We start from the raw sequence: 27375 nt of genomic DNA on the forward strand, positions 1-27375 counted from the left end.
AGACTCTCGAGGATTAAGTGTCTTTTCCATGATTTAGCAGTCTCAGAACTCGTTTACTTGTACCTTTCCTGATATTCGTACACCATCAAAATCTTAATTAATCTTATGAACTTTTCGTTGGAAGCGTAGGTAGGTATACTTGCTATCGTTCCTTTAGCAAAGGACGCGAATTTTCGCTCGAACGAGTCTCTGAATCGATTAGGAAGTCTTCAAGTTTTCAAATTCAACTTCCCCTTAGACGCGGGGTTGTAAAAGCGAAACGATAAGTAAGCGCGTGTCCTTATCTTCGTCCAAGCATCTCGAATTGTTCGCGTGACATGTAGATAATTAACGAACACGTAATATCCGTATTATATGATATATAGGGCAACGTCATTCGAATTCAGAGACAGCTAGTGAGATAACTGTATATAGTGAGATACTCTAGAGATTTCTAGGATTAAAAATATTATATGTCGAAATCGTTGAATTATGCGATCGTCTATTTTGAAATCAGAGAGATATACGGTTATTTTATACGAATATATATATATATATACATATCTTCATTGGATAATATAATTAATTATATATCCGTCGAATGTGTGCTTCTTTTAAATATATTGTTAAAGGATTATTTTCATTTTGAATTAGATTAATATAACATATTATATTAAATAAATGTTTTATAATAATTTCGAGCTAATAAATATTACTCGAATGAATTTTGTCGAAATTCTTTTCGACGTCTACACGCTCGTACTAACGTAAATGGAACAATGCTCTGTTGAACCGAGTGTATAATTTCTTGGAAAAATATCCTACTCGCTGACCCGTTGAATTTCTTAGAAAATAGAAGCTACCTTGCTAGTAGCTGTCATAAAGAAAATTGTATAATACTGGACGAGATCAATAAAGAGAAATTTCAGATGTTACTAATTTTGTTAATAGATATATTTTAATGTTCAATCTTTCTTTTTTTATTTTTTTAAATATAAATATATATATGCATAAAAAGATTAACTTGACTTAATTCAATTTTCAGATATTTGATTTTACAAAGGAAGATAAAGAATATTCAATAAGAAATTCTTGACGTGCTCCGAATGTTTAAACGAAGAAATATATTCAATGGCCACGCGTTCGCGCATGTTCGAGAAATGATTTGATTCTCAAACGATCAATCTGCGCGATCGAGCAAACGTTTAATGCTTCCGACTTACATTAATGTATTACATGAAATTCCAAATTTTGTGGCTTCCTTTGATACAAATTTGGTAGTACATGCACGGTTTACGTAGTACTCAATCCAAGCAATTGCTCGAGTTGTAACTTAATTGGCTTTCAATTAAGAGTAATTAACTGGCGCTTTCCGCAGATAATTCTGTATTTGACTCCGGCTTTAATGATATGTTATTTGGCCATGCGATCGAGAACAATGAGATAAAATTTCATTTCGGGGTATAGGAAGGATACAGGAAGGACGATAATTTTACATTTCAAATGATGACTTTAAAAAGCATCAATCCCACGCTATTCGAAATTTAATCTGATTCAGGACCATAGCACGTAGATATCAATTGCATGATTCTTTTTCTACTTTTTCACGTATGCGTTAATTCGTCGTTGGAAATGGGCCGATGGAATAATCGAGTGGATTGATGAAAAATAAAAATACGAATTTTCCTGCTGTGAAGAGAAGATCTTTGAGTATCGATAAAGGTTTCGTTAAAGTAAATTAAAGTCTACGTTTTATCGATAGAAAACTTTTCGAATAGAGTAAATACCTTATACGTCGCAATCTAAGAATCAAAATGAAGACATCAGAAACAATTACTTCAAACGATATCCGATTGTTATTCCAACTTATTAAAATCCATAATTCCAGCAACGGAAAGGGAACAAATGATAGAGCAAAATTTCTAGATAAAATATTATCACGGGCATTTCGAGAAGGCGGTAACGTGCACAACGTTCGGTTCGTTCGATTTGCCAATAAAAGTTATGGAGAGGAGAAAAAGAAAAGAGAGAGAGAGAGAGAAAGAGAGAAGAATACGCAGAAGTGGTAGCATAACGTTTTGCACGGTACTGCCCGTTGTGGAATATGCGCTACAGGCGATATCGGAGTTTTCGTCTATCGCACATGACTCTCGTCGTTTCTATTTGTTTTTCGGCTATTCGAGGCCATGAGGATTAGCCTCGTGAGGCGATAGACCGATCCGACGATATCCTATATCGATATTTCTTCTCTTACTCTCTATGTCTGCTGGCACATTTACATTGTACGGTGCAATCGTACAGCTTTTACGGTATCAGACTGTTTCCGGAAACGATAAGATTCAAACGTTTGAAAAGGGTACTTTCAATTGGTGTGCAATGTGATTTGTGTACTTATCAAAGTACGAAATGTATGTAGTTACAATTAATTCGATATAATTGATTTGTTGATAATCATATTGGTTTGGATTGTTAATACATATACGTAAAAATGTTACCAGATATACTAATGCAGGTTTATATATATATAAATATTATATTATATATATATTATTATATATATATCAGTAAATTTCAATAAACTTCTAAAGGACGTACGCAACATTTAATCGATAACATTAAATATCGAATCTGGAAAGTCATCGATAATTTAACTGATAATTCGCGGGACTGTTATCGGTGCGGGCCCCCGACCAACGAATATTCTACATTATCCCCCATTCGTAGCTTTGGAAATATTATTCCTATAGTTTTCCAGCGGTGTGCAAATGAGTTTCCAAAGCTCGCTAAAGTTCACAACGTTTTGCGCAAGTTCATAGGTGAATTCCAAATAGTATTGATGCCGCATTGAGAGAGACAGAGAAAGAGAGAGAGAGAGAAAGAGTGAAATAGAGACGTATATACATATGTATGCATACGATTGCAGCAAATATTTGAGAACAAGTATCCACATCGAGAGAGAATGCTCGAAAATGTCTACATGGTACGGTCAATCATAAAACGGTATCTATGAACGTTTAAACGTACGTTCGAATCTCGGGGATCTTCGATAATTACTCTTTAATCGTACTTTGAAAATTTATCATGAACTTTCCCAACAATCGATAAACACTATCCGAGTTGAGCATGTATCAAAGTACATAAAAGCATTAGAGAAACTTAGGAAAGAAAAAAAAGTGGGCTTCACGGCGCAAGTTTGGTTGGCTATTTTGCTACTTTGCCAGCACGTCGACGTACGTTTAATTTTCCACGAGAGAAATTATATTTGACAAAGTAATAGAGCGGTTACTCTCTCTCTCTCTCTCTCTTCTTGCAGTCTCTTCTCATAGTTTAGAAATCGAGGAAGGGGGGTAGAAAAGGGTGGTGGAAGTTGTTAGAGAGAGAGTGAGAGAGGGCAAAGGAAAAAGGATAAATCGATGACTCTTGAGATCGTAAATCGTAAGATACTCGACGGACAATGCCGAGGAAATCGTATAAATTCGCATAAAAACACGGCACCTTTCCTTGCTTGAACGCTTTTTCGAATCCTTCGACTCATCATTTTTCGCAACAATAGCGCCGTAAGCTTACAATACGGCTGAGATTAAATTTCTCTCTAGGTCTTGAGTTATCGTCTATTTTTGCGATAAGTTCAAACGACTAGGTAAAAGGGCATCTCTAAAACGATCAACCCAGCGATAAGGTAAAAGAAGAGAAAGAAGAAAGGAAGATGAGTAGATATAGAACTTTTATTATTATTATTATTATTATTATTATTATTAATCAAGGAAGTTTATAAAAAAACCCTTATTACGTGTAACAAAACTGAACGTTGTAATAAAAAATAAATAGAAACTAAGAAAACAAAGATTATTCCTTTGTCATGATTATTATAATAAGATTCTTTTAGATTAAGAAGAGAGATAGAGAGAGAGAGAGAGAGGACAAAGAAGAAGAAAAAGTCCAATAAAATAGATCTGTGGAATATAAATTTTGTTTTCTTTGTACATTTATATAACAGTAGAAAGAAAGAAGACATAATTATGAAAATCAAATGAAAAGAAATTGTCAAGGATTGTTACGCGTTAAATACTTTGATATTACTATTGTTATACTATAGGTTTCATCGATGCGTCTTAATCGACATTTTCGCACGTACATATCTGCTTTGTTTGGTAGTCTTCGAAAGAACGACGATACCCAGGAACGTTGCCTTGGAAGACTGGCCCGAACTTTAAATTAGTTCCGAAACATTTAGCGCACGCTTCGGTGGTTAATAGTTCTGCCATAGATCAATAGGGCTACGTAGTATGTGCAAGGAACGAACGAATAGACGAGTAAGAGAGAGATAGAGAACACAAGAGAGAGAAAGAGAGAGAGAGAGACAGACAGACAGACAGACAGATTGGAGGATGTGCGGAGTACGGCTCACGAATCTTCCGTTCCGAGCCGCAAGCGGCCCGATATTTTAGTATGCACTGCTACTGCACCAGCAACACCACTCACACCTACACATACTCACGCTTTTCGACCTCGACCAAGATAGATCTTTTACGATTTTCCTCGCATCGCTGTTTCCCATGGACATACATTTAACCTCTCTATTCCACGAAATTCTACAATACAAAACTGCAAGAATCAATTTTATCGACGAATCATTATGCATTTTTTATATGATTACTTTTGATAACGGAACAAGTTTGTAGATTTGTCTTTCTATTTTTTTTTTATTAATCTCACTCCCTCTCTCTCTCTTTTCTTCTTTTTTTTTTCTCTTTCTCCCTCCACGTGCGCTTGATTAACTGGATAGTGAAAACAAATGCATTGTTTCGAAACAATTTGGAGAAAGAGTAGCTTTTTAATTCCATGAAAGATCACATCTCAACGATCTATTCTAGAAAATGCATTTCGACAATAGATAGGACTCTTCATCAAGCTCTCTGGTTCATTGTTTTCTCTCCCTCTTTCACTCTCTCTCTCTCTCTCTTTCTCTTTTCCCTTTTTTACTCCTTTTCTTTTTCCTTTTGCTGTTATTATTGACGAGAACGTCGCGATGTCTACGATTCCTATGTTACTTTGTAAAAGGAGCAACATCGTGGAAGAGCGGTTTTTAATAGAAAGAGAGAAAGAGAAAGAGAGTGAGAGAGAGAGAGAGAGAGAGAGAAATATACGCAACTCAGTCAACTATACACGCGCACGAATTTTTAACGGTCGGCGCGCTTTTTCTTTTTCTTCCAAAAACTCTATCTCTATCTGTCTATCTGTCTGTCTGTCTGTCTCTCTGTCTATCTATCCCTATTGCTCGACGTATCGGTTGATATTTGTTCTTTCGTTTGGAGTTAGCTCATGACATCGACTATTCGATATCTTCTATCGTAACGTTTTAAATTGACGTTTTAATTCATAAATATACCGTGTGTGCGAGTGAAAAACTGGATTAACAGAGAGAGAAAGAGAAAGAGAGAGATAGATCACCAAAGATCATAATGAAGTCTCTAAAGTTTAACAAACAATGAATCGATCCTATAAATTTGTTCTACGGACAGGATAGAAGCAAGAAGATTTATCGTAAAGTTCGTTCTAATCTCTCGGATATACAAAGCCCGGCTAAACGAGGGAGGCGCCTTCGATCGAAGTTCTACGATCGAACTAGGCGAATCGCAAAACTGTATTCTCACTGAAGAAATGAAGAAAAATAGAATGAATGGAGAAAGAAAAGGTTTCACTGACGCGTTTTAGATTCTGTCCGAAACTCTGATGCAATCTAAATAAAAACCCGAAAGGCGTTTTATTTCACGGCTTTATTTAATCAATGTCCGGCAGTTCCGGTGCAGATCGATATCGTATTACGTTGACGGAGATTCGAGATGCGAATTTATGGTGGTGCAGGAGGATCGAGAGAGAGAGAGAGAGAGAGAGAGAAAATGAAATAGAAGACAAACTTAATAGAAAACAAAAAAAAAGAAGTGGCGGTTAGAAAGGTGAAAGCAAAGAGAAAGAGACAGAGAGAGAGAGTAAGAGAGAAAGAGAGAGAGAGAGAAAAAAAAATGATGGAAAAAAGCAGACGGCGCCGTCGCGATTAATCCTGAGAGCCAAAGACCGGTCGTTAAAGTCGAATGCGGGAAGCGTGAAAAACGAATCGCCAAAAGCTCTAGCGATTGTGCCAATTAAGAGAAGTCTACGTGACCGAGATATTCTCGTGTGTGGAACAACGAACACGTAACGAAACTCATCTTGTCGTCTCTTTCTATCTTTATTCTATATCTTTTTCGAACTGTAACTATTTCTCTCTCTCTCTCTCTCTCTCTCTTCTTTCGTTCACAAGGCGCCGAAAATATGAACGTTAATTTTATAGCCCAGTCTGAAGTAATTTTACCGAAAATCTCAGCCCCTTATGCATATGCTGATGAAACGAACTAGCGCACGCTTTTAGTGCAACGCGACAAATTGAGATTTGCAATTCAGGCCGCGTGCATGCGTTACTTTCATAGTGTATACGTGGAGTATTCTACTAGCGATAGTAATAGTAGTAGTAGTCGTAGTTGTTGTTGTTGCTTGTATTTACCAGCAGTAATCGTAGTAGTCGTCGTCGTCGTAGTCGTAGTCGTAGTCGTCGTCGTCGTCGTCGTCCACGCGATATTCCTCGACGAACGTCGACACCGTCGTCCTCGTCCTCGTCCTCGTCCTCGTCCTCGGTCATCGTTGATCGAGTATCGAGTCAAGCGTTAATTGGCAATCGCTCTGACCTTAGAACACCCTGTGCCACTATTCGATAGCTTGCTGAGGGATAACATGTCGGAGATATATCGATCGTTATCGTTGTTGAAATGCAACCGAACGAATGATTACAACGGCTCGACTAAATATTTCAATTAATAACAGCACTCATATATACACAAATACTGACACTTCTATTCTTGTATTATATATACATACTTATACTATATACACGAGAAAAGTAGAAAATCGACAGTAATATATTTATTTTCTATATATATATATAGATATATTGCTACATATGTGCCAATTCGATTCGATTAAAAGGAAACAAAAACGGTATTTTACATATTTTATGAATACGATTTTATGAATACGAATCAGCGAATCAGCTCGACGACTCCGAGCTACGGCATCACTACTACCACCTCGTCGTTGTCGTATCATCTTTTATTCATCTCCTCGAAATCGAATTTCGTTCGTTTGACTGCTTTTCTTTCTTTCTTTTTCATCTTCCTTCTTTTCCTCTTCTTTTTATTTTCATCTTCTTTTTATTAAAATTCTCAATAATATTTCGTAGAAAATGAATTTAAAAATAGGAAAATTAGATGAAGAAAGCAGCAGCAGTAGTAGTAGTAGTAGTAGGAAATATTTATACAGAAAATGAAAAGGAAAAGAAAAAAAAATAATCTTGTTTCGTGTTGATCGCGTATTATCTAGATCGTATCACCGACAACGAATAAGTTCAATCGATCTATTTACCAGCATACGAGTCATGATTCTATGCAAATTTATTTAAATTAGATGCTTATATTATGCTAAATAAAGAAAAAAGGGAGTTGTTTTAAAAAGAAAAACATTTGGAAGGGAAAAAATACAAATAAGGTTATTTTTACATTCATTAAAATCAAATAAATATAAAAGTATATCGGTCTCATTCAAATGATCACTATATACCTATATCTACATAGTATATGTATACCTCTAAGTCTACCACAAAGCTCATCGTAAATGGACGACACTGATCGCGGCTAAAAGTACTTACACAACTATGCCGATCGTGCTTTCGTGAAATTTACAGACGCGATTAATGTCATGGTTGGCTCGTCCGAGCGACTATTCGCTTGCCTACAAGCCGTTTGTAGGCCTAACCGTTACTAATTTCGGCATGGAGTTATGGCTGCTATTACATACCTATCCCTTATGCATTCTCTCTGTCTGTCTGTCTTTCCCTCTCTATCTCACATTTCAGAGGAACAGTAACATTAATATGAGAGACCACCTTACGCTAAAGGATCATCTCCGCGTTATCGACGGTTCGCTGATTTAGTATCGCGATAAAGAGCTGGCTAGCGTGCACGTAGACTATCACTGTTCGGATAACTGATTACGCGAATATTCACGTGGTAATATGAGCCTCTGGTCGTAACTTTACTCCTCATAAATCGATCTAGTCTAAACATAAGTAAAGATCGAGAAAATACAACCCCTTCCAACTAGCTAGGTTATTTGTTTTTAGATTGTCTTAAATTATATTCTCGATACTACTAGGTCAATTGATCGATCGGTCGATTGGCACGATTTTTTGTCTCTTTCTCTAGAGAAATATACGCCTTTTGTTCCAATTAACAAAAAGCGTTTTGTTCCAATATCGTGTCAGAAAATAACTCCATGATTGTATGCGTTGATGTATATATATATATATACGCATGAGAAAGAGAGAGAATAGGAACGAGATTGAACGAAAGAGAATAAGAAGAAAATTAATCGATTCATATCGACAAAAACCTTTTAAGAGGCACATTGATTGTACTCAGTTGAATTTCGAGATCGTATGTAGATATACATACGTATGCGTGTGTATTGATGATATATGTACATTCATTTATATAAAAATATCGATATTTTCTTTTTTCTTTCATATGTATTTACTATATGTATAATTTTATTATTAAATGGCGTTAGGAATTCGAAAACTCATTGCCACATATACAAAATCCCGTCAGTGTTCTCGTACCAGTGTCTCTTTACCAGTTTTCTTGGTATGTTCTGTCGTATTAGGATTTCAAACATTTTCTCCCGTTTTATTGAGTCATACGATTTTTGAAAATCAATATAAAGTTGTTGTACCGGTTGATCATATTCCTATTTTTGTTCCAAGATTTGCCGAATAGTAAAGATTTGGTCAGTAGTCGATCTATTTCTCCTAAAACCGCATTGATGATCCCCAATTATCTTGTCTGCATATGGCACAATCCTCGTTAGTAAATTATTCGGCAGAATTTTATAACACGTGGGTAAAAGTGAAATGCCCCGGTAGTTATTGCAATTCATTTTGTCCCCCTATTTAAAAATCGGGATTATAATTGAATTTTTCCATTGTTCCGGCAATGCTTCTTTATTCCATATTAATTTAATTAGTTTTTGAATTTCTTCTATTAATCTACTTTCTCCCCACCAATTTAATTAATTCCGCCGGAATCAAGTCGGTACCCGGTGCTTTATAATTCTTTAATTTTTTGATTGCACTTTTTACTTCCAAAATTGTCGGTTTGTTAATCATAGGTTCTGCCGCGTGGAAACTTAAAACTCTCTATTTCTTGGTCGCTTTAAAATTCAACATTTAATAACCGATCAAAATAATTTGTCCACGTATTTAGTATTCCCGGTGCATCTGTAATCAGATTATTATTCCTATCTTTCACCATTTCCGTTCTGGCTTGGAATCCATTCCTATTTTCTGTTTTAGGTATTGTCGCTTCTTATTTTTAAACATATATATATATATATAATATAAGAAATAAATTACTTTTAACGAGAGACAGTAATACACCGTTAATTGAATGTCAATGTCTGATTAAAAATGTACGTATTTTATGCAACAGATATCAACCGCGAAATATGATTCGAATTTGATCCCACAGCGGACAAGTTGGATCGGTATCTTAATGCTCTAATTATGGATTAAAGTTACTGTTAACGGGAAACTTGACTGATAGGTTTACTTGGCAAATATAGACTAGTTAATCCGGGTACACGATCGAATAACCGACGTGTACCTTAGTGCAGTAATTAGTTTAAATGCGTTATTTGGAATAGAGGATGTTATTGCATTCGAGATTACTCGTGATACGAATTTTTGGTGTTATTTAAGACTGAAATGTATATACATTATATATGTTTATGCGTGTGAAAAAAAGTGATAAAAATTTGCAACATATTTACATAAAACTAAAAAGAAAATAAAAAAATGGAATTATAGTGTGCGAAAAAAAAAGTACGGAAAATATCTCGTCACGGTTGACGCATAGTTATGATCGGCTCGTTCGTAGCAACGCTACTCACTGTATCATGGACATTTAGTTGATTTAGGGTCGCAATAAAGGTCGTTCATGCGACCCACTCTTGCTTGTGTACTGTAAAGCCATCGTTTATCTGGTTGTAGGGCAAAACGATCGAGGGTCATTGCAGTTCCCAGCAAGAGCCGCGTTTCCAATTAGCACCGTCTACGAACCGGAAGGATATGATTCTGAGTGCGATTTTCAGTCAGGTTGTATTGTACGCAGATTTCTCCAACATGGAATCCTTTGGTAATTGTGATAAGCCGCTGATGAAGAAGATAAAGGATTAAATTAAAATAAGAAATAAAACACGTGGTTGAGCCAATAGGAAGTATAATACTTTATTGGCTCGTCAGTGTAGTGGGGGTATAAATAGTAGGGGATGCGAACATTAGAATTAGATCGCGAAGTTATAAAAATGACTCGTGAAAAGATTTCGTATATTATTTTGCCAATTTATAAATAGGAACGGTAGCAAAGAAATATTAATAAACTAGGAAAAGTATTAGTATGTATATGAAGATATCAGATAGAAAAAGTAAATGAAAAAGCTAATTTATTTTTTCCGAATAGGAAAATATCACAAGGTCCAAAAACATCGAACGTTTCTATTCAGTCGAATGTTTGCATAGAGTCGTTTCATTCTCTATTTCCCTCTCTCTCTCTCTATCTATCTATCTGTCTATCTATCTATCTATCCAGTCGTTTAATCGCCGGTGTCATTTAAAATTCCATTTAACGCGATTGTACTCGGATGCGAGGAAAATTCGTTAGAATACGTTTTCCGGCTCTTTACGTTGGTTGCGGTTTTTCGCTCGATTCGCGGATACCACCTTCATAAAGCTTTGGCGAACGAGTCCCTAGGTGCACCAGCACGCGCATGTTACTAACGCATAATTCAGAAAGCGCATCGTCGGATATAACGGAAATTGCGATCCAATTAGCCGAAATAATAATGTCGATAATAGCGCAGGTTGACACGTTCGCTATGCTCTCGTGCTTGGAATATTCGTTTTAACCGTGTAAATCCACGCTGGCATACCGGCCCACTATCCATAACGCATTTATTCGCGGCTCTACGAACTTGACTAATCTTAACGTGATCAATCATAATTCGTGTATCGTCATTTTCTTAACAACCTATTTTCCGATCGATTCGATTAATGTAAAATAATCACACGCGTGTTGAACTGATGCAAAAATTTCTTTATTTTATATATCAAAATCTGTATGTACGCAAATTCCTCCAACATGTGGAGTCCTCTGGTAATTATGATAAACTAGTGATGTGGAAGATAAGGGTTAAATTAAAATAACAAATAAAACACGTGATGTGTGTTTCGTTTACTTTCGTCGCTTAAAATATGTCCTCGTGGGCGTCCAGCGGAAAAAATAAAATGAGTGCCCCTTTGTTAGCGGACCGACCAGAACGTGCGTAGCGACGGCGTGAAGAGTGGGGATTCCCGAAAATTAGTGCTTCTCAATTCCCTAGATGGCTAAGGCGCGCATTTCAAATATACGATAAAAATTGACGATCGTTTCCAATCGTACAAAATCATTACTTTTTTCATATTGAGTTGAATTAATATAAAGGAGGTCATAGATATTGTTTTAGAATATTTAAGATGATAATTAATGCAGATAATGTTCGAATTCTTAATATGAAAATCGTTGTATTCTTTTTTATTGAATATATTAACGTAGACATAGATCTTATTATCGAAATGGGGCACGAAGGTCGCGAATGGAGGGATTTTGCACAGGGATGGGAACATTGATAGGATTTGGTATTTGCGAAAATGATTTGTCGAGTATCTAACGCCATTTAATAATAATAATAATAATAGTATTAACGTAGAAAATAATAAAAATTTTCTAGAACGTCGATGAAACCTCAAACATATACGCATGAATACGAAAATGGAAAATAAAGGGAGACAAAGAAAGGAAAAAAAAGAGTAGAGAGAAAGAATAAAAGATAGAGAGACAGAATGTAACGACGAATCCAAGCAAGCAAGGAGAAAAGAATAGGAGAAAACTTGCTATGCACAGGGTTGTCTACTCTTTCTTTCTCTTTCTCTCTTTCTCTCTCTCTCTCTCTACATACTTCGTATACGTACAGAGCGAACATTTTCAAACTTTTCCAGTTTTACGTTCTTTCAAGCATAAAATGTCTGGCCTTTTGCAACGTGAAAAGCTGAGTACCCGCATAAGTTATATGCACCAAATTCACCTGTGCGCTCTGAGATGCACACACACACATATACACACACATACATGTGTATACATGTGCAACTCAAACCCATCTAAGCGATATTTCTAGTATCTATTTGATACTTGCATAAATGTGTATGCTCGCGCACGCGTTTATGTATGTGTGTGTGTGAATATATTATATATACATTTATATATACATATATATATTTACGATGCGTATACAGGAACTAAATAAGACCGTATACAAAGCTCCTAGAGAAGACGTATTACATTGTAAATAAGCGGGAGTACGTTAATTCCGTTAGCGAGTAATTTCGGAAAGGGTAGATGCATCCGTCATCAATTTCGTTGTGCCGATAATTAAAGCAAAAACATGCCGAATAATATTCGTCGTAATTTCAAAGAATAATTCGATAGACGCGTAAACGTTCGTATAGAGAAACGTATAGATAGGTCTCTAGAGTTTAAGACCGATCCTTCTTTGAACGAATTCTAGTTAATCACGAACGTTTACACTAGACTACTCGTTAGGTGGTTCAACTAATTAAAATTAATTACAAACGTTCGTGATCATGCGACTCTGTGTTCCGAAGGTAAATTTTCGTGATACGTTGTTTACGTATGGAGACCAACTCTGTCTTTTTTTATCGTCTACACTTTTACTCTTCTTTCTTTATCTTTTTATTTCTCTCTCCCTCTCTCTCTCTCTCTTTTTTTATTTATTCATGCACTTTGTCTTCTTTATCGAAGACGACGTCGTTTTTCTACTTGAAAACTTTTTTTAAAACGTAAGTGTCGACGATTGAAACGTTTAAGTATTGTTATCATTCGCTTATATCGTATACGAGCGCAATTCTCTTTCAGTCTAACAGTTTCCTCGAATTGCTTTTGCTAACATAGATATAGAGGTATGTTATATATTCGTTAAAAAGATTTCACACAGAGAGGTAGGAGAGGTAAAGTGAAAAGAGGGGGTGGCAAGGTTTCGCGCGAAAGTTAATTATCGCAGCTCGCTACGGAAACGCGAACTCGAGTGCTAGAGTGTTTCGAAAGTTCGTTCGTTGTACTTGACTAGAGAAGGGCTAATAGCTGTCCCGCGTAATACCGGTTGTTACGAGTTACTCGATCGTTCAATCCTCTATAGTTTTTGCTAGAGTGTCTGTGAGTGTCTATTTTGATCGTTTTTTTTTTTTTCTTTTTAATTGTTTTTTTTTCCTCTCTTTTTTCGTAGAAATTTATTTATACGCAGTTATAATAAAAAGGGGACAATTGATTAAAGAAGAAAAGTAACTAAGTAAGCTAACATTTAAATCTATTTCATTGTATTTGTTCTTTAATCGTTAAAAAAAAAAAAGAAATAAAAACAGTTGTGTTGTACTAATGATTATGGAGGAACTGGTCAATAATCATACTGTTTGCTTTGTCGTAACAATAAAGGAACAAATTCCTACAAGAACATAATGCTGGTAATCGGTTCGAGGAGTTGTTCTCTTACAAATCGTATTCGAAGCTTAGGCGAGGTACGGATTATTTAACGATCCGTTTGGATTTCCGGGATAGTGTAACGTACGATCGACGATTAAATTCTCTCGTTATAGAGAAAGCCCGTACAATAATGGATCGAATGGCATTACGAGCACACAACGCGTACGTTTTATCGAACGTGAACCAAAAGGATCGTTTCGATGCACCACGTAGTATGGCATCGTTAAGGGTGCAATTTATTGCAAGAATTATTCGTCGTCGTGGAAGGTGGAGCGGAAAGCTATGCATAAGAGAAAGATAGACAGAAAGAGAGAGAGAGAGAGAGAGAGAGAGAGAGACACACACACACACAAAGAGAAAAAAAGAAAGACAGGAAAAACCCATAACAATTCAGGCACATATTTTCGTCATTTCTCTTTCCCTTCCATCCTTCATTTTCTTTTTTTTTTTTTTCTATACGGTTTTCATCGATTCAGCCCTGTTTACTTTAGGTTTCTCTTCGAGAGCGGTAGTTTCAGCCATTTCTCTCCCTTCGGGGTGACGAGTTTGTACGATCGAACGTAGCTTGGAAAAACAGTAAACCGAGCATCGAGACGAATTTATTCCAGCGTGATCCTTTGCCATCGAGACGTCGCTCGAATGCGTTCTCGCGATTTGACGAGTGAACGAGAGGAAACGAGAAACAGTGAGAGAGAAATAGAAAGAGAAAGAGAGAGAGAGAGAGCTTTTATCAAACCAGGGCTGTTGGCACAGGCCGCTGGCTGTTAACCTGTTCAAAACCTTCTGCGTTAGTACCAGCGGACACTTTAATTCGTCGATCACAGTATGTATGTTATATACATAGCAGAAATTCTTTTGCAGTTGGCAGCTTACATGTACGTACACGCGCCGAGATTTTCAAATAAAAGTAATCCATTCTTTCTTCACCTCTCTCTCTCTCTTTCTCTCTTTCTCTCTTTCCCTCCCTGTCCGTATTTTTTTTTTCTTCTTTCAATCTATCGCGAAAGTTTTCATCGTAGCTCTTATCAATTTCACGCGATCGAACCGAACGGGGCTGCAATTTGTATTTTTTTATTTGTTCGTTTCGTTTTATCATCAACCGAAGATCCAAATCCGTATTGATTATATTAACTCTAAGGTATTTTTACATTTCAGGTGATTTTTCATTACACATATATCCGGTAGAACTTGAGGACGACGGTGTTTATCAGTGCCAGGCTTCGCCAACGAATGACGGTCAGCCAGCATTACGATCGAGATTCGCTCGTTTGAGCGTGCTGGTGCCGCCTGAGCCACCGAAGATCCTCCAGGGAGACTTTCTTGTGACGACCGAGGATCGAGAACTCGTTATCGAATGCGTTAGCGTTGCTGGAAAACCACCGGCTGAGGTAAGATCGAACGATAATAAAACATAAATCCGATGTTTAGGAAAAAAGAAAATAAAAAACAAAAAAGATAAAAAGACAGGAAAAAAAATATATGTGTAGGATGCGAGCACCTCCGAGCCAAATACATAAATAGGCATTCGCGAAGAGATTGGACGGTGGGTCTTGGATAGCTCAATGGTTAAAGAGCAGTCACCCGGAAAGCGGAAGATCCGGGTTCGAGTCCCGGTCCGGTCAGTCCAACGGCCTAATTTTTTTTCACGAATCCTACATATGTAATAAAAACTTAACGGCGAAATTTTGTTATAAAAGAAAATAAGTAATGTGTTGCTGATGAAATAACGATAATAGTAAATTTTGATTAATGATAGATAGACAAGTAGGAAGACTAGTTTAAGATTCAAGAAAATAAAGCAATAGAAATGACTGGAAGGTGTTGAGTGAGGAGGAAATTTGACGGACAAGGCGCCAATTCGCAAGGTTACGCATGATCGATTATATGTCTCGCGTCGTTGCCCGAGGAAATCGACGTCGCGTTACAATTGTTGCTGACAATGACGCAGGGTTTCGTTGAAATATGTCAGTGGTGATGATGGTGTGATGATGATGATGATGATGGCGATGGCGGTCATTGCGATGGTAGTGACGATCTCTCGCGAATCCGCAACTACAAACCGTCTCCTTACCTAAAAGACGAATCCGGATGCGAGAAACGCTTTGAAAATAATGCAATAGTGACAATAATACTCGCGTTCTCGTATTAGATACGCGTGTCATACTTCGATAAAACTTAGTAACTCGTTTATTTCACAGTTTTATCCCGTTAACTTGTAATTTTCATGACTCTTAATTTCTGGACGTTTAGGTAAGTTGGTGAAAAGAGTGAAGGAAAATTGAAAGACGGAAAACGAGAGAGAGAGAAAGAGAAAAAAAAAGAGAGAGCTGATTTGATGAACAGAAGAAAAATACGTATAAATGATAACTAAAAGCTGTGGTTTACAATTTTTGTGCTTGGCAGTAGCACCTGGACATGTATGAAAGTTGATGAAAAGGGTAAAGAAAGAAAGAAAGGAAAGAAAAAGAGGGGGATGAGTCGGTGACCGCAAAAAAAAAATTTATAAATATAACTAAAAAGCTGTGCAAAATGATGGTAGGTGGTTAGTCGTAGGTGTATAACTAGTGAAAGGATAGTGGTAATGGTAAGGAGTATATGTATAAAGGAAAAAGAGAGCAAAGGTCGAGAATTAGAACGGGACGAACGAGCTCGTCCGGGACGACGTTAAGAGAACGGTAATGGATCTTTAGCCGGTACGTGTTTGTCCGTATTTCCGGCTTTTCGTAGGTACATCGTGAGCGCGCGAGCGCAAGCTTACCCTACCAGAATACTTTTAACACGATAGACCGCGAGTGACTTGGCGAAATGGCAGCTTGACCGAGTTCGGCTCTTCTTTGAACAAGCCGGAACCACCAGCGGCTGTTCCACCACTACCATTACCACCACCACTAGCATTACCATTACACTATCACTGATATCGTCAGTCTTAACCACCAACAGGAACGGTCTGCGCTCTTCTAGTGGTGTATCTACTACTGAAAAGAAAAAAAAAATGTTCTGTATCTTTGAGATCACGGTGTGCAGCTTTACGAGGAGATAAAAAAAACCGCCGCGAGCCGTTAAGATAGAAAAGAGAGAGAGAGGAAGAGAGCAAGATAGAAAGCACGAGAGAGAAAAAAAAGAAAAAAGAGAAAGAGAGATAGTACTCTCGTATAGAGCCAGTTCATGATGCGTTTCAGCCTTCGTTTGCCATTCTCCACTACCTTTATCCATTCTGCTTTCCCGACGATCTCTCTTCCTCTCTCTCTCTCTCTCTCTCTCTCTCTCTCTCTCCCTTTCCCTCGCTTTCTTCTCATTCTCTATGTATAAATACAGACGTATGTCGTTCCTGAAACGACACTTGCTTTGACTCCTGCACCATTTAAATCTTATCATTAACCCTTTACAGTCAGAATGTTGTACACTCAGCCAAGTACGATTTACCTACAGAATGTATATGACACGTCAAGTAAGATCATACAACATACATACACATCTTACTCACTTACGTCGAAATCTTTATGAGATCAACCTACCGCATCTTCTCACACTTTTCGTCGTTCCTTCTTATGTTTTATTCTTAGCAACTCGCGACAAAATAACTTACCTTACCTTACCTTAACCTTACCTTACCTTACCTTACCTTACCTTACCTTACCTTACCTTACCTTACCTTACTTCTCCTTTCCTGCAGTCCTTCGTAAAGCTCAATAAATTGGAATTAATCGTCGCCCGGCGTGCACGAAAGATCGATCCGAACCTTTTGTTGTTTGCTCGCTCGCTTGCTTGCTTACTTATTTGCTCAAGCGAGATACCTACGTCTCTTTTAACACATATACGCGAGTGCCAGTTTACGCTGACGTCTCAATTTTTGCGTGTCCATGCTCTCGAATCGAATGAATTTATTATTTCACAATGATCTTTGATCAAATACTTGAATAATAAAAATAAAGAGAGAGAGAGAGAGAAATTAGTTTAAAAGTGGGGATATCAGTTAAGGTCACGTAACAGGCTCACCAAAAGATATTAATGAAATTTGTTTGGAGACTATTCGCGTAGTTTTTAATTAAAATTATGCAAATCCATGATTAATGATGCAGACCGTCGTCCGATTTCAGAAGCGATCGTTGAATATGTAATTGTGATGCCGAAGTAAACAGAGAAGAAGAGAGAGAATAAAAGAGAGGAGGAGGAGTAGGGAGAAAAGAGGTGGTTCATAAAAGAGAGAAAAGGAACGAGAGTTGTTCGTATCTGAGTAAGATTCCTTTCGGGATATGAACGTCACGAAAGTCTTCGCGTTAAATGTTGAGAACGAAAACTTTTGCGCCGTCATTTTGACGTAGAACCACCTAAAGACCCTTTAATTTAAGCTTCAAATATATTTCTTACAAGGATAACGTGAAAAAACGAGAAAAAAAAAAGAAAAAAGAGATGCAATTATTAAAGGCATCATCGATCGAATCCGAAGTGTTAGGAAATAAACGTCTCCCATCATTTTATGAGAATAAAATTGCAATTGTTACCAACGAATTGTCATTAACGTTTCTACCACTATCTTACGGGGGGAAAAAAGAAAAAGTTTCCGCATAGGAGAAGCACAATGGCTACTCCTTTGTTGTTTCCTGCGAATAATCGAACAAAAATGTGAATGGGGGAAAAAAACAGAGAAAAATTGAGAGAGAGAGAGAGGGACAGAGGGACAGAGAAAGGGACATGCGTACGTACATCCGAGTATAGGAACTACTCGCCAATCTTCTGAAATTCATCGATCACGCGCTTTTTCAAACCGCATAGCGGAGGAATAATTGCGATATTCTTCTGCAAGCCAGAACCATTGTTCAATTATTGAAAGCCTCGTCGTCGTTCTACTAGAAACGTTTCGGTATCTATAGAGTATATCTACTCACTCTCGACTCGGTTTGCTGTAAATAGACTGTCCATCGTATGACAAAGAATGAAATTACAACTACGCTTCTTTCCCTTTTTCCCCACTTTTTCTTTCTCTCTCTCTTTATTTTTTTTTTTTTATTCTTTATAATATCATCAACGAGATAGAACAAGTTGAATTTCAGAATATTTTTTTAACAGTTTTATTAGATGATACATCGATGATTTGTTTTCTTTTGTATTTATTTTTTATTCATGCCCGATGAAACAGTCAATGCATGATCACCGAATATATATTTTAATAATCGAATCGAGTTTGACGGGATAAATATTCGATTCACAATTTAAACGTATAATATACACGTATATGTATATCTGTGTGTTGGTATGATATGTAAAAGAAAGGGGAGTATTAAGCGGATGTATCCACTCCCGGTAGGATAAAATATCCTGCATAATATCGCTTTGTTTCCGTTTACCTGTATTTCAATGGTAGTTTTACAGTGTTCGTTAGAAGATAAAACGTATATGGTATTGTCTTCACGTAAAATATTAAGTATAACCAGTTTATATATTTTTTAACTAGCAACATATTTTTTCGTATTATTAATATAAAAGTTTTATTTCTTTTTGAAAAATATAGATTATCCTTTTTTTTGTAATTCATTTCTATGCGCTCATTTACAATCGATAATTACGCTCAAAAAGATACATATGTTACAATTACGTTCATCTCTTTCTTTTTTAAATTTCTTGAGAATTCGAAAGAAATAAATGAAATCGATAAACGTGCATAAGAATGGCTTCGATTATTCGAATAATCCTTTAAACTGATTAATCAGCTTCCCGTTGGAAAGATAGTAGATAAAATACAAGTGGTTTATTGTTGTATAATGCATTTAATTTAAAGTACCGATTGTATAATTCATGAGTTTTTCGGTTGGATGAATAAAACAGGAGGATTTTCAGAAAACAGTTTGGTCCGTCTCTCTCTTTCCCTCTCTCTCTCTCTCTCTCTCTCTCTTTTTTTCTCGTTTTCATTGAAAGCTCTCGCATTATATGAAAATAAGTATTAATTAACATCCGATACTTTGATACTCATCTCTTAAAACTTCACGTCTATGGGCTTCGCGTATATGTTCATGTGAGATTTTCACTAAACAATAGTAATCAAAGACGTCGAGATGACGCATGTTTAACAAGTTAACAACATAAATGGAATTCTTTGATACTTTAAAACACAAGCGTGCTTCCTTTAGCGGAATGAATCGTGTCGGGAGTAAAATCGCGAGTACGAGTTTCTCTAATTAAATTTGTTCGACTTTATACTACGCTTCAGCATTCGGTGATATGGTAATTTCTGGGATTAATTCGATTTATCCACTGGCAGGTAATATTAAACTACAAATCAACTAGGTAATATATAAATTTATAAGAAGCGAGAGAGAAGGGTGTTTTAAGGTATAAAAATTAAAATGTAATTCAAAGATTAGATTCGATAGAAAACGGTTAACGGAACCTTGATTTTCAAAATGTAAAAAAAAATAATTTTATTTTTTTACGTTACCTAATACACTTATGTTAATTCTATAGTTATTTAAGGTAAAACTTAGAGTTTTCACGATTTAATTGAATTATTCAATTTAACGCTGACATATACATTATATATGTGTGTGTAAGTTGATTCGACGAGGTCATTGAACTGTCCTGAAACAGTTCGAGAATTAAACAGGAATCGATCAACTAGGAAATTAACAACAGCCGAATAACTAAGGTATAATGGCAAGAGTAGCTTGCATACCAGCTTACACCGAAGTATAATCGCTACTTGATTATTTCTACATGTGCATGAAAATGTGTAGAGTACACACATTTGCACGGAAAAAAAAGATTCACCTCTTTCGTTAGCTTCATTATTTTATAACCCACGTGCGAACTGTATAACTGCTTTCATTGTAATCACGTTACTTCTTTTAAATCATAATTTGGATTTTCTATCTCTCTTTCTCTCTCTATTTTCCTATTTTTTTCTCTTCTTTAATCTATATATACCTCTCACATATAATGTCTTAATTTCACAGCAATTGCATACGATAAAATAGAAAGAAATAAAAATACTTATAAAAATCTGACTTACCTTTTCAATTTTCTTTCTATTTCTATCTCCCTTCCTCTCGATATTCATTGAAGTCAAAATAGATTCAGCGGATAGTTTATACGTACTTTACTTGCTCTAATCGTTTTGCGTCAAAGCTAACACATTTTTACGATATTCCGGAAAAATCTCGGATAAGATTCGTGAGAGAAGGCTGCACCCGACACTCGGCAAACTCGTTCGGGAATTTTCAAAGGAAGCCATAACAGGTGAATGAGAGCAAGCGAACGAGTACTGAGATCCATCCATGTACGCGTAAACTGGAAGATCCTTCCCAGATATTTCTTCAAAAATTCTTATTCCTCGGAGTCGGGGTGCACTTTAGCGAAACGTACGAGCGATGTCGTCTCGGTAAATTTACACGAAAGTTTCTCTGACGAAATAGAGATAAAAATAAATATACTTATACCTACGTGTATATCTAATATTTATATATATATAAAGAGAAATAAGAAATGTGGAGAGAGATAGAGAATACGAAACACTTAATATGTGAATAATCTGTCATAACAGTGAGATTTCGATTCGATTTAGGCGTGGCACGGTATGAAAACCGTTAATGCATCTATCAAGTTTCCACTTGTGGCCTAATGAAATGAGGATAGTAATTATAACGGTAAGACGATACCCCGACACCAATTTACACCTGTCTGCCCGTGAAAAAAAAAAGACTTAATAAGAAACAAAGAAAGAGAGAGAGAGAGAGATAGATATATAAAAATTGATTCACGCGAGTGGAAAATTAATTTCATTGCCGAGGTCGAAGCTATTTTGCTTCACCCATTTCCTTCCATCTCCACTTCTCTTATTCTTTCGTTTTCTTCTTCTTTATTTCTTTCTTTTCTACTACTTGTCGCAACAAAGCTGACGTTGATTTCCTTGTACAATTAAACCGAGCACCGTCTAAGTTCCTATTCATTATGGGTGTTACTTTTACATTAAACAGACGGCTTTATTCTACGCGAGAATTGAGAGTGAACGCCTGCGGAAACGCGTCGGCTGAGTTACTTCTCTTTCTCTCTTTCTCTTTCTCCCTCACTTCCCCAGCAATGGCAATGTTCCCTTTTGATTAAATCAAACGATCTCGAAAATGCGTAGGTATCACATTATGCATTGAGAATTAGATCTGCGCGAACGCTCCTTTACAGTCCTTCGCAGAACAAACGCTGCACAACGTTTCTCGTTCAGTTGCAATTAATATAAATTAAATAACGAAATGGAATTATGTAATGTGACTAATTGAAAATTGATATTATACAATTGTTTCATTCAGTTGTAAACTTGGAAAAAATATTCACGATCAAATCGTTGTAAATTAGTCGTTAAAAATCTGTCGAGTAATGCAATATTGAGTCCAAGGACGTTATTAAAAGATGTGACAAAATTGGCAGGAACTGTTACCAACGTTTCGATCTTTCGAATAAAACATTAAAAAACCACGAACGTGGAACCGGTTTGGTCGGTCCGAGTATTCACGCTTAAGTAACTCACGTAGCTGCCAACCGTGAGTTCGTTGAATCCTTCTCAGCGTCCTCCATCTGTGCTGAGATGATTCTACGAAAAAAGAAATGAATAGATTGCACGGAAAGAAGAAAACCGGAAAAACTTGCTTATCGTTTGACGAGATCGTGAATCGCGAGAAAAATTTGCACGAGTCTACGCGAACGAGCTTCGAACGAGAAACGATCTTCCGATCTTCTTCGACAAGCTTCTCCAATGCTACCTAGAAACGAGTATTACCTTTTTATATCTTATCTCGTTTTAAATTCGCATTGCTTTTATTGCCGCGTTTAGAACTCCGTGTAATTTTGAAGACACACGCGCTCTTATATCTGATTTTATTTGTTCGATGCGGAATGGGAGGGTGGAGGTTTACATTTTATTTTATCCAACCTTAATTAACATTATTCGTTAGTTCGTCACGGTAGATTAATATTTTTTAATTATTAAATTTTATCGAAAAATTTTACTCTCATATTTAATATTCCTTACGGGCCACGAATGCAAGTTTGTTCATCGAGAAGTTTTTTTTTTTTTATTATTATTATCCTCTTTTTATTATAAAAAATCGTAGATACGAGAAAATTAATTATTTTCTATTTTAAAACAGTTATAACAGTTATAACAATTATTAACAGTTTTATTACTCTTATCGTTTCCTACTCATAGATCTTCGTTATGGTACGATAAATTTACTTTCCACATCTATTTCTCATAATACATCGGTGCACTCGATGGACATTTAACGCATCGACCATGCGTAAATATCGCGAACGAGATTCACTCTATTCAGTGAATAATACAGCATCGATGAATGTAGCTAATAATTCGTGTTCACCGAGCTCAGTGCCCGATGTTCAGACCTAACCGTGGACAAACAGATTTGCAGGTAATAATTTCCCGTGGGGTGACGTGTGTGTAACTCTTACGAGGTACGTGTACTGTCTCTACGGTAAACGGACAATAGCATGGAAAGTGGGAGTTACACGATACGTCGGAAAAGAGATGTTATGAGAAAGAGAAAAAGAGAGATGGAAAGAGAATAAGCGAAAATAGAGAAAACAACAGAGAAAGAGAGAGAGAGAGAGAGAGAGAATGAAAAAGATGAAAATAGAGAGAAATAGCAAGAGGGAAATAGGGTAAATGTTTTGCTTCCTTGTTTAATTACTACTTACCACTGTGCTTAGGAAGCAGATGAAATTGAACTAGAGAAGGATGGAAATAGAATCAGAGATAGAGAAAGAGAGAGAGAGAGAGAGGAGGTCGAAGAAACGAGAAGAGACACTGGAATAACGTGGAATACGTTTGAGAAGAGAAGAGAAGAGGATTCCGTTAAGCTGAAAGGCATTTCGAAGGAGGAGGAAACCTCTCGAAATTCCTATCAGAATTGGACCTGAGCGTATCCTAATGAATGCCGATGAGTTCATAGATAACTATGAGTATACTATGATCATAGAAGACGTTGAATATATCTAATGACATAAGATCTAAATAAATTTGCAATGATTTCGATTGATCGAAAAATCGTTTCAATCGAAATTTGGATCGTCTTATATTTTTCCTTGAAAAAAAAAAAAAAAAAATAATTGTCTACTTTATTATTTTTCTTGAATATTTTCATTTGGTTTTCGTCCAATGAATTTTTCCAAGTCATTTTCCAAGAGATACGTTTCGAGCGTGTAATAGGATTATAGGTTCAGCCGCCACGTGTTTCGCGGACGGTGGAGTTAGTAATTCTATCAGGATTGTGGTATCTTTCTCTCTCTCTCTCTCTCTCTCTCTCTCTCTTTCCTGTTTTACCTCCCCGTGCTAGTGCAGCTTCTCTAATTAATGTCGATAAGGACGATAAGGTCGGTTGATGCAGCAGTGTAGAAAGCTTAGACGGAGCTTGTTTGCCGTCGAGAGGTTGTAAAAAAAGACACTGCGCCCACGAAGAAAGAAGAAGAAGAAGAAGAAAGAAAAAAAGAAAGAAAGAATGTTATACGAATAAAGAGAGTTTCAGGAAGGAGAGTTTAAATATAGGTATATACACGCGAAAGCCAATGAAAACATTGAGAAGGAAAATGAGTGGGTGGGAGAGGAAGAGACACGATTTTGCATTTATTTAGAATACTATGGAACATTTCATTCGTCTTTTATATATATATATATGATTTAATATAAAAATAGTTCTTATATTAAAACGTCTAGTTATTAATTTAAGCAGAAAAAAATGAAAGTTATATCCAGATAAATCATGATATAAAATTGTATCCTGCATTCTCATAGATTTTCAAGTTGATGGAAAATTTACTTCAGTTTAAGCTTTCCGATCGATTGATAGCAGGACGGTAGATGGGACGACGTTGCATCGTAAAAATAGCAGAAATTTACGTTCAACGTAGACGGGAATAAATTTTGCACGAAAGAAACTTACCGTTCTGCGGGGCATTTTTTGTTTGCTCGGAAAAAATAATTTTTGGAAAATAGTTATATGATGGGTCATTTAATATTAGTTGTTTTCATATTTTTTAATTAAAACGAAATAAATCAAACAACGTAATCGTGAATAAAAATATTTGACAGTAAGATTTTGAAGTTTTCATTCTATTCATTCATAAATCGACCAGATAAATGAAAATAAAAATAAAAGTCAAACAAAAGGAATATCGGTAAAAGGGAATAAGGATCAGTAGCAAAATCAGCGTAGCTTTTCTAACTTAGAAACTCGCGAAAGGTCGGTAAAAGCTCGTCGTTGTCGTCGGTTAATTAGATTCGTACTCATGGCGTAACAATGACGGTATTAAACACCGTTAAACCACAAACTCGTGAAACTACACCATCGGTACCGAACCGTAGAGTTTCTTGCGTAGAATCCTTAATTAGAGCGGTGAAGATCTATTTCCGTAAGCTTTTCGGCACTAGGGTCTAACCGGTAGAAAAGGAAGCTTGCACCATAAGTAGAAGCTCGTTCATTAAGGCTACGACTAAGAAGAAAAAGCCGTTCGATAATCAGTTTTCGTTAGTGGCAGACATCTACCCCTCTCCGCTTTTCGTTCTTTCTGTTTTTCCTCTTAAGCTTAAGTCCTGAGGCTTCTCGAGATTTATCTTGGGATAGTAATCAGAGTTACCAGTACGTTTAATGCTCTCCTTCTCCTTTTCCTTCTTTTTCTTCTTATTCTTCTTATTCTACTTTTACGTCGATTAACTTTTACAGATAGCATTGCTCTTCGACTAGCATAAAATAAGAAATATCTAACTGTCAACGAGAAAGCGTATCTAATTACGAGTGACAGAATCAAGAAATGAAATATAAAAGCAGCCATCGAACAATCATACAAGTTAAAATAACTAGGTCAGCTGCTGTTATATATACAATTATATATTGCTATATATACAATTATAGATTGTTTAGAATTCGTGAAAAAATTAGGGCCGTTAAACTGACTGGACCGGGACTCGAACCACGGATCTTCCGCTTTCCGGGCGACTGCTTTTTATCCACTGAGCTATCCAGGGCCTACCGTCCAATCTCTTCACGAATGTCTATTTAAGTATTTGGCATGAAAGTGCTCGTCCTACATATAGTATATATGTAAGAGATAACAGAATCTACTAAATTTGAGTATCTCCGATCTAGATATATAGAATGCATTCGTGACAAATGGATGTGCTTCTGTCTTTTTTAATGAAGCGATTTCGAAGAGTGACGATGTATCGTGAGAGATTTTTTCCTCGTCTGCTGTATTGTAAATAATAGGAGAAACAAAAGGAGGAGGAGGAGGAGGAGGAGAAAAAAATAAAGTAGAGGAAACGCAACAATATCGACGTGCAATATGCAAGCGAATACAAGTAGCACTCTGAGTGGCTTATATAACGGTATGCGAATTTGTGCTCGACGTTGCTTACACTTATGACTTGCACCAAACTCGTATCGATAACAGACTCTAGTAGAACTCTCGCTCGGGACTTGTAATTAGACTCGATAAGACGGATTTCCGTGGAATAGGTATACGAGTGTTTGGTATAACTAGGTATATCTACAAGATAAAAACTAGAAATAAAATAACTCTCTCTCTCTCTCTCTCTCTCTCTCTCTCTCTCTCTTGCACAAACTATAACAAGCTATAGAATTATCACAAAGTAATGTAGTATTATACACAGTTTTCCATCAATTACCAAACGGACCAAGAAAGAAAACAACAATTTTGTTAGCCTCTCTTTTTATTTAATAATCCCTATGCTTTGTTCTTTTCAATCTACTTGTATCTTTCACAAAGAAAGGATGCTTTAAAAACATCTTTGCTATCCTATCGGTCTAAAATTATAACGAGGAGAAAAGATTTTCAATCGTTAACAACCTTCTCTACTCCGTTAAGATGGCTACCGAAGGTGAATTAATTTTAAATAAGATTCAAAAGTTTGGAGAGAAAGCTTCTCGATGGAGCTCGAGGCCTCCTTCCAAAGACTGTCAAGAAGAAGAGGTGCTTGGGAAACGCTCCGGGCTGAATAAACGTTAGCGGTACTAACGGTGCAAGCCGATCAATCGATACACCACCCTGTAACCTACCCCCTTCCCACCTCTCCCACTCCCCCTCTTCCCTCACCTTATCATATTCCTTCTTCTCATCTCAACATTCTCTCCGCGAGATCGCAAATACGTTTCGATAATCTTGTACCTACGCCTGTTACAACTTTTTAAGCCCGTCTTTTACATTATACACGAGAGATAGAGATAGATATAATGTAATATATATGTGTGTGTGTGTGTGTGTAAGTATAAGGTGATCGGTTCCGTAATCGATATTAAATCGTTTATCTATCCGATACTTATCTTCGGAAAATCTTTGATGCAGATCACATGGATCGATGGGCGAGGCAATGTGCAGCATAGAGGTATAGAGACTACCAAGGAACTCTTCGATGGTGGCCCTTTGTACACGGTTAAATCGATTCTGAAAGTGATGCCACGCAAGGAGCACGACAATACCACCTTTACCTGCCAAAGTCAAAATGCGGCTGATCGGACGCCGCAAAGTGCCAAGTTACGTGTCGAAGTAAGTCAACTATTTTAATGAGAAATTTCATTTTTTTTTTTTATAATTCTAGTTCATTATTATTATTTTATTATTATTATTTTATTATTATTATTTTACACTG

General features: G+C 36.5%; 1 protein-coding gene across 3 annotated transcripts in view; it reads left to right on the forward strand.

Moving 5' to 3' along the window:
- Positions 1–27375, forward strand: part of LOC122523484 (irregular chiasm C-roughest protein-like) — a 122220-nt gene that overhangs the window by 85953 nt on the left and 8892 nt on the right. For all 3 annotated transcript variants that reach the window (XM_043645247.1, XM_043645248.1, XM_043645249.1), the window contains exons 3-4: positions 14871–15103; positions 27072–27272. In XM_043645247.1, the coding sequence (XP_043501182.1) occupies positions 14871–15103; positions 27072–27272 (434 nt within the window). The remainder of the gene's footprint in view (positions 1–14870; positions 15104–27071; positions 27273–27375) is intronic.

The sequence above is a fragment of the Polistes fuscatus genome, unplaced genomic scaffold, assembly GCF_010416935.1.
Source record: "Polistes fuscatus isolate 324 unplaced genomic scaffold, CU_Pfus_HIC Scaffold6, whole genome shotgun sequence".
Classification (NCBI taxonomy): domain Eukaryota; kingdom Metazoa; phylum Arthropoda; class Insecta; order Hymenoptera; family Vespidae; genus Polistes; species Polistes fuscatus.